At 36.5% G+C, this 9514-nt stretch overlaps 1 protein-coding gene across 1 annotated transcript in view; it reads left to right on the forward strand.

The window, feature by feature from the left end:
- Positions 1 to 9024, forward strand: part of RANBP3L (RAN binding protein 3 like) — a 33122-nt gene extending 24098 nt beyond the window's left edge. Inside the window, exons 14-15 of the mRNA XM_058826487.1 lie at positions 1851 to 2043; positions 6536 to 9024. Coding sequence (XP_058682470.1) covers positions 1851 to 2043; positions 6536 to 6579 — 237 coding nt within the window. The 3' untranslated portion in view covers positions 6580 to 9024. The remainder of the gene's footprint in view (positions 1 to 1850; positions 2044 to 6535) is intronic.
- The last annotated feature ends 490 nt before the right edge of the window (positions 9025 to 9514 follow it).

The raw sequence follows: 9514 nt of genomic DNA on the forward strand, positions 1-9514 counted from the left end.
TCACTGTACATAAGACAAGACAATAGTTTTGGGAACCCTGGTTTTCTCCAATAAGGGCTAACTTGGAGGTGGAAAAGTACTGGACTTGCAAATAAATAGCACATATGCCCCAAGATGGAAAGTGGGAGCATCCACATGAGTTTAAGGATGTTTACAGTTTCCCCAGTAGTGTTACCTCTGTCTCTCTTTTCTTTGCCTCCTTTGGGCTCAATTCTCTGTGGATATATCTTTTCTTTAGTCTCCCAGCCTTCTCTGGGCTCAATTCTCTGTAGATACAGCTTTCTGTAGTCTCCCAGCTTCCTTTGGGCTGAATTTTCTGTAAATACAACTTTCTATAGTTCCCCAGCCTTCTCTGGGCTGAATTCTCTGTGAATACAGTTCTTCTCTAATTCCCCAGCCTTCTCTGGGCTGAATTCTCCTGGGATCCTCCCTCGTGGGGAGTTCCACTTATCTCAGTTCTCATTATTTGAAGTAAACTCTCGAGCTCGTTAGAATCTTGTTTCTCGTGTTTATTGCAGGATCCTTACAAAAGTTAACAGGTCTCTCCAGGCTGGTTACAAGGTTAATCTTTGCAATCTGGCACATTTCTTTCTTCTGATGGTACAAACAAGGCCTTGTGGCACACTTCATGTCTGATACACAAAATGGCTCTGAACTACGCAGTTCTTTTATCTTTATACTTATTTTTATCCAATTAACAATAGACACGTATATTATTTTTCTTAATGACTCAATGACCCATCACTTCTGTGATGCACTGCGGCATTTTCTATCCAATCACTCACTATTACCCAAAAACCTCCAGGAGAAGAACATGAAGAAGAAAGAAGAAGGACAAGAGACAACACCCTAAATCCTCCATCTTGTCTCCTGTTCTCTTAACTATTTTTTCACCCAGTGATTTAAGAAACTTTCTAATCTACACACCTACCTTTCTTATCTAACTTTAACATTTGTTTTCATGTATCACCACGAAAACATGCTCATGAATTTCATATTATATGAAATTCAGTGTTCTCTTGAATCTCAGAACTAAACACTAAAAACAAGGGCACACAGTCTGTATTTCAGACTCCAACAAGTAGATCTTTCTAGGAAGGAATCAGTTTGCTGGGAAAGAAAAATAAATCATAATTTCCAGGAAGTATCATGTGTCATACACAAGCAAAGAACCATACACTGTGTATGTGGCTGTGTCTGTCACTTCCTAACAGGGACTGACTTACCTATGGCAGTGCTGGACTGCTGGTCTGCATGTGAAAATTATAAATGTCCTGATTTCCAGGGGTGCTGCACTGTTTTCATAGAGTGTGTAATTCACATTTTGTAAATTTTTCTTGGCACTACTGGGCAGTAAAAATAGAGATGTATGAGGAAATCACAATATATGAGAGCTGTATGGGTGTGGCAAGGGTTGCAGGAAGCTGCTTCTGCAGTCACTGAGGAGGCTGGTATCCATCCCAGTACATGCAGTACCCACCTGGCGACTGTACATATTAACATGTCAGTGCATTCTCACTTGTAGAATCAAACTCAGGAATCATCTGAAATATCAAGTACTCCATACAAACTGAGCTGTTCTTCAGGGAAAGTAATTTTTAAGCTTATGTTTCTTGTAACTACAGAGAAGATAATCAACAGCTGCATATAAAGCTCAGACCACATAAAGAAACTTCACATTATTTGTATTTACATTAATATTTGGATGTTAATTATTAAGTGTGAATCATAAGTTAATAATTTTGATTAGAAAGGACAAAATACAACTCTTTCATTATTTTTTAATGAAATTTTAAAAACAGAGATTTTTTTTCAGTTGATTTGGACTGTGTACATTTTATGTTCTGCAGGCAAGCTCAAAAGACACTGAACACCTGTATGCAGCAATACATCATCGCCTTGTGGCCTTGCGAAGCTTTGCTGAGCAAGAGCCAGATGCTCATCAAGTAGACACAGAGTCAGAAACAGCTTTTCAGCCATTAAACTGTGATAGTGATGATGAAGATGATGAAGAACTAACTCAAGTGAGCAGCACTGGATCTGGTAAGCCAAAGTTTTGCTGGTAATTTGTAATCCTTTCAGGGTATTTGATCAAAGTAATTAATATTTGGCTTTTTTTTTTTTTTTTTTAAGCTGACTATAACTTTTATTTGATACAGATGCCACTTTTTCACGTAGAAATAGGGTATTTCCTTTTAAGATTTTGACTTACTACTGTTAAAATATACGGTTTTTCCAGCTCAAGTATCTACACATATTTATAGCCATGGAATACTCTTGACAAAAGCTTGAAGTTTTAGAAATTTCATATTATCAAGGATTACCTAATTTTTTTTCAGTATATTTCAGTAGAAATTACTAGAGATATTGAGATACTGATTTTACCTTCAGTAAGTAAAGGATGAATCCATTCACAGCAGTAACTAGCTTGTTACTAAAAGTTTGGAGTACAATATGTTTACTAAGATATTTATTATGTCACAGTTAACTTAATTAAAAACATGATTCTTGATTGGCTGTAACAACTACCTTAACTAGGAAATTGGTAGGATAACATTTACACACCAGTTTTCCCAGCTTTCCTCACCATAATAAAAATGTAGGTTACTCAGAGAGAAAAATGCCACTAAATAAGATACAAGATGTTAATGCATTAATGCTTCTGTTAATGCAACTCACAACAGGGCTGCAGTCACATTTGCAGAAAGCAAGACAGAAGGAGCTGTTAAGACTTAAAAGCTCTTCTATCTTGGCAAAAGACAAGTCGTGCTTCTGGAGTAAATTCACTGCTTGTGTCAAACTGCTACAGCAGATACAGGAGCTGCCAATAAGGTGTAATTTTTCAACAGATGGACTACATCAGTCAACTCTGAGTTGCTGCTTACAGGATTAGTTTCCCTCTGCAGCTAGGTAACATACTGTCCTTGTATTATAAACCTTCCTTTAAACAAGTATTCATCAAAAATCGAGTAATGAGCAGTAACAGCTATAAGTACTGTTTCCCTAAGGAAACAATTTTTTTCCCCCCTTTATCATAGAATCATAGAATATCCTGAATTGGAAGGGACTCTTAAGGATCATCAAGTCCAACTTCTGGCCCTGCACAGCACACCACAAGAGTCACACCACGTGCCTGTGAGCATTGTCCAAACACTTCTTGACCTCTGTCAGGCTGGTGCTGTGACCACTTCCCTGGAGAGCCCATTCTAGTGGCCAGCCACCCTCTGGGGAAGAACCCTTTCCTGATATCCAACTTAAACCTCCCCTGACACAACACCAGGCCATTCCCCCAAGTCTTGTCACTGGTCACCTCAGAGAAGAGATCAGTTTCTGCTCTCCCTCTTCACCTCATAAGGAAGTTGAAGACTGCACTGAGGTGTCCCCTCAGTCTCTTCTTCTCCAGGGATAACAAACCAAGTGAACTCAGCTGCTCCTCATACATCTTCCCCTTAAGGCCCTTCACCATCTTGGTTATCTTCCTGATAGACTCCAATACCTTTATATCCTTCTTATATTAAGGTAGCCCAAAACTGCACACAGTTTCTGGTAACTTGGAAATTTTTGATGGAACTTCATTCCTTCCCAGAATTCCTAATGATAAAAACTCTTCTTTCAGGAAAAAAAAAAAAACAAACAAAAAAATAGGGAAAGGGAATTTCAAAGCACTGTAGGAATACAGATATACAAGTTAAGTATTTATTTTGGTTTGCAGAGACTTCTGATACAAATAATCAGATGGCAGCCAGCAAACAGATTCTGAAATGTGTGAGGTGTTTTTTTATCTTGTCCTTACAGTTTAAGCATCTGTGCCTCATTTATTCCCGTTTGTAACAACTGTTTTAACAATCCCTTTCAATAGCTTTTTTAATGGCTTCTAGCATTTCCTGCTTGTCTTAATCTCTTCTCACAGCCACAGGGTATTAATTTGCACATATTTCAGTTACTGGAATCCAAGTCACTCTCCACCTTCAGTTACTTCAGACACTCATGACTGTCCCTGGAACTCCCTTTTACAAAAAACAGAAGAATAATAGGCGTTAAGGGTTTTGAATAGGAAGAGGTCAGTTTTAAATATAAGCATAGAAATGTCCATTTAGATACAAAAGAACAGATCCTGGTTTTTTAAGAGCTTGTTGGAATCTTTTAATTTTCATTCTTTTATTTTCATTGAAGAGTGTATGTGAATAAGTAATTTTCTTTTTATTGATGTTACCCAGTTTCAGAGATTGCCTCACCTTAAGAGTATATAAATGTTTAGAAGTGTAAGTCTTCAGGGACTGTTTCTTTACAAGAAATAGAAGAATTTACAAAATATGTCTGCATTTTGTTTCATTCCATTCTATTTGTTTTTTCTCACCCGCCCATGTGGTTTTCTTTTCTTAATACAGCAATTTCCTCCTTGTTAAACTGAAATCACAGTTTATGTGATGCTGTGTATTTCATGACACTGTAAAAGACATGAAAAATTAGATAATTGTCTTTATAGTATCTTTACAGTATCTTTATAATAATTGTCTTTAGCGCTTGAGACTCAAGAAAAAAGCAAATACGACATACATAACTGAATTATGGACATTGAAGTGATTCTGTTTATTTGCAAGACTTTGTTGCAAGCATTCTTTACAGAAAATTCTTAATCTACAGTATGTTAATGCTATATGCAGACAATACATAAAGTAGTAGATATTTCTATGATTTTATAAGTTCAGTATAGACATTTATTCCAATTTTTTAAAATTCCTAGTTGAATTGTTTTACTTTCAAATAAAGATATTAATTTCATAAAGTCAGTCCCTGAAGAAAAATTTGCTGTCCTTGATATTTTTATCAGATCATATTTCACCAGTTACAGCCTGAATACTTTTAGCGACAAATTTCTCTGTAAATATAAATGGAGAGAAAAAGAACATTTAATCTTTAAATAGATTCTGAGAGTGGATGGGATCAGTAACTCTTTGGAAAGTATTTATCTTTCCCCTCTGACTATAAAGTGAGCTGAGGAAGTGAATTTAGACTAAACAGTAAACTTCTTGTCTGACCAAAGTCAAATAAGAAAAGTACATGGGAGGTACAAGGACAACAGTGTCACTAGGCAAAAAAAAGTTTTATGCATTACTACTTATACTCCACCTCACCTGAAATCTTCTCCTAATTTCATCTTGATTGAGGGATCCTCTCTTTTGATTGAGGTGTTCTCTCATTTTATCTTAGAAGCTATTAGAATGAATTCAAAGATTCTGGAATCTATTAGAATGAATTCAAAGATTCCGGAATCTATGACTAGGTAAGTCCCAAGAAGTCTCTCCATACCCAGCCATATACCTTACAAGATAAGTCACAGTGTGCAAAGACATAAGAGTGTATCCCATATGGATGCACAAATAATTGAGTGGATTTTGGAGACTCCTGGTATTGAGAGACAGTAGTCTCCAAACAACAGTACTGTGTTGGTCTGAGAGCCAGACAGTATCATAACACAGAAATGGAAAAGTAAATGCATTTGGAGAAATGAAAAATGTTTCCTTTTAGGGACACTTTCTGATCCACTATACTTGTACTTCCCATCTCAGCTTCATTAGGACCCTCTCTTATGCTGGAGTTTATCAAGCTTTAAAATGTTACAAGATCTTTCTTTCTATTTTGAAGTAAAGTACTTTTAAAGTTCTTAAAATTTTTCAACACCACAGTAACTCCTGAAAAACTATCTTTGTTTGGCATTTCTTGTCAATTTAATTTAAATTCTTATCAATTGTTAAGGACTACAAACTATAAAGCTAACACACACATACCTGATAGTGATTAAAACTGAGGAAAAAGGAAAAGTTAAGAATTAACTTCTTTGTTCGAGTTTCTGTATTCTTTTAGCAGGCACCAGTAATATCTCAAGCAGAGAAAAAAAACACTCTGTGATTGGTTTTAAATGCTCCCATATCAGGAAAGAGAAGGGGGAAAATCATATTCAATATACTGACAAACACAAGCTTTCATTTCACCTGTAAGAGATTTAAAACTCTTAATAAGTATCATGGGGTGGCCAGATGGTAGCAGCAATTTTTAAGCAGACACTGTGATAGTGGTATTATGTGAATGATATTATTAGTTCTACCTGCTTTCTGCAGATGAGTCAATGTCAGAGATTACGCACCAAAATCACCTTCTCATAACCAATATGCTGTTTGAAAGTATGTTGGATTTCTCACAGTTTTCAGAGCATCTGTAATGAATTGTTAAGACAGTGTACCCTCCATAGAGTGAGATAATTTGCATACTGGGTACATTGCCCTACCTAGACATCAGATTCCTTAGTGTTTTTGTGCTTTTCTTTATTGACATGGAGGGTCATAGGCTTCATTCACAATTCACATGCTCAAATATTTGTGAATAATCCTGTGTTATCTAGTTACCTATTTACCTAAACCAGGAACTGATCATATCCAAACTTTAACCTACTGCTTTGGTATTATGAAATGCTGAATTGTTTCAAAACGTGAATATGCTCAAATAAACAAGATTTTTTTAATAAATTCTTTTTCAGATCATTCTAGATGGAACCGCAGGCGGTCTGTTGTCTGCTCATGATGTCTGCCAGAGGTTACAACAGCTCAGTTGGGAACTCATCTTCCCAAAAGGTCTAAGCTGACTCACCAGCCCCTGGAGGGAGGAAATCAGATGCATATTACTTTATGACTTTTAAGTAGAGATTAATTTTAGAGACAGCTTAAGTTTAATTCATTGAGAAAGAACTTCAGGTGCCCTATTGAGGATTCCAGGCAACCTACTTTGCACTGAGCTGTGAATAATACCATGGCTTCCGATAGTCAAGAACTGGTACAAAGACTTCAATGTTAGAATTAAATATATTTAGGTACATTACTAGAGTAAGGATTTTTATAGGGAATAAGTACTTGTTCATCATATTGATGGATAATACCACATAAGCATGAACTAATAATATATGTGAACAGACATCTGTTACTTTTAATCTGTTATTTAAAAGATGCACTTGGAAAGCTTTAAATAGGGCTTCACTGAAAACATTTATTTAAATTGTGTGGTAACATTCAGCATCCTGTTTGTAAGTACATACAAGCAAAACCTGGGGTGGCAGTTTAGCATGATCAAGGCCTATAAAAACCAGCCTTCATACAAGGGGTTTTACTTAATGTTTATTTTGAAAATATCTGAAGTGGTATACTGGCTGCAGAATTTTGTTTAAGGGGAAAGAACCATGATCTGCATCTTTCAGCTGTACACACCAAAAGAATTTACCATGAAGAAGTAAAAGCCCAATCTAAGAGCCATATGAGCTTTAAAATTTGAAGTTTATCTGCTTGCTCATGAACACCTTTCTAGCTGAACAAAATAAGCACCTGCACTTGAGTATATTAATTGTCCATTTGATATACACAAATAAATGCATGTACAGTACAATGGGATATCTACATTAAAAAAAAAAAATCCCTTAAATGTGTGAGATTATCTGAGGTACTTCTGCCTTAGTTGTAGCTATTCCTAACAGCATCACTCATATGAGTATGTTATACATTCTCATGTGCACAATAATTCCAACAGTGGCCACGACATGGTTGGTCTGTAAAAGTCATTCCACAGACTACTGCGTTCTACTTAAATATTTTTCTGAGAAAAAAAATCTCCAATTCTCTCTAATACCTGTGAACTAAGACTTGCACGGTCATTCGTAAGCCCATGCACAGTAAGATACACCAGTCATGTTTTCATTCTGTGAACGATAGAATTTGTCTGCAATCTCTCCACTACCTTCTGTGATATCTTCCATATTGTTTGTCAACCTCAGAGCTGAAACAATGTTCTGAAATATCTCAAGTCCTTTTAATTAAGGTAATTGTTATGATTTCTCAATCTAAAAAAAGCTGCAGCACACCTGAACAGTCAAGTTACATTTTAGTTTTCCCATCTGAAAATGTGTATGAACTTGGAACAACACTAGGTTCTTCCTGAATTCTCAGTGCACTGCCAAGATAAGCATCCAGATGAAGCTGAAATAGTTATCTGAATTACACTGAATCCTCAATGGCCCACCAAAATTAGCACTTGTCTGACATTGATTTAGCATCTGGGTGACAGTAAATTTAAGTGGAACTTGATTTTTGCCTTCAGGAATCAGGGAGTGCTTCCCAATAGAGCACCTGTGTCCAAGAGTGAAGCACAGGGATTCTCTTTGACTTCAGTCTGCCAACAAAAATATTCTTTCCATAACGAGCTGTATATTGTGTCCTTTGTTATCAGCCTCACTCGTGACCACAGCAATATTTACATCATATTACATATGACCTTCATATTTCATTGCTGCAACTCATCCTCAGGGACAAAGCTCCATGTTATAAAAACTCAGGCAGTTGTAAAACACAGCAGCCCTATGTATTTAGCAACAGGTCATGGTGATAAGTTTGCCCTGGAGTTCAGCTGGCTATGCACTGAATGCAGAGTTTGATTTCAAAGTCTGTCCTGATAATCAAAGCTTTCTGTGAAACAGTATTTAAGCACATGTCATGATAGCCCTCTAAATTCTACTACAGCAGTAAAATCCTTGGCAAATGAGGGAGGTTTCCAGAGCAGGGATAACAGAACTTTTTCAGACACAGGACTTACACTTTGTAATTTGTTCCCACAGCATACAGAACAAGGTTTATAAATAAATGCTCTTTGATCTGCCTCTTCTCAAGATCCTTACATGTATACACAAGTATACATATAAACACACACACTTTTGTGCATACACACTCAAACACGAAGCTTCATCTCCTAAAAGCTGAGGAGGAAAAGAGATGTTTATTTTAAAGACATTGGATACTTTGGTAATAGAGGAAAATTTTTTGCTCTGAAGACCCTACTTGTGTTTCTCTGTAGTCTAATTGCAGTAAAATTCACTGTTCCTCAAGCCTGAAGGTTCACCATTAGGTAATGTATTAACTGGTTTTAAAAATGTAGTTTGTCATTTTATGACACCTGGAGAGCAATTTCCATGCCTCAACAATAAACAATTTTTTTACCACTTAAATTTCCGTGTAACTAGTAGTCTTATTTTGTGTCCCAGTCAGAGCTTTTACAGTTCCATACTGCAGATCCAAAGCCCGCTTTCCTAAGGAAACAATATGTAAGTGGTTGTGTATTCCATCCACCTATATGTCAGACTCACATTGAGTCCACTGTTCAGTTTCAAATAATTGGACAGGAGATAGAATGTTCTATAGCCATTTAAATTGTTAATGAAAATTGGCGATTGTTGAGTGACAGAAGTCAGAGAAAGGCATCCTTTGAGGAGAAAGTTTCTGGGTAAGCTTGGCATTTTCTGCAATGCTGGTGGGGCTGAGCGGTGTATTTCTGCTTCTGTACAAACTGCAGCACTTTCTGGGAGGAAGGAGAAATGGAAGTATGGGTTCCTGTGGCCTGAAGAGAGGCGGAGAGACATGACTCAAATCCATATGAAACCAGACACCATTAATTTTTTTCCAGATGAATTTTTATTTATTTA

Source organism: Poecile atricapillus, chromosome Z (genome assembly GCF_030490865.1).
Source record: "Poecile atricapillus isolate bPoeAtr1 chromosome Z, bPoeAtr1.hap1, whole genome shotgun sequence".
Taxonomy (NCBI): Eukaryota; Metazoa; Chordata; class Aves; order Passeriformes; family Paridae; genus Poecile; species Poecile atricapillus.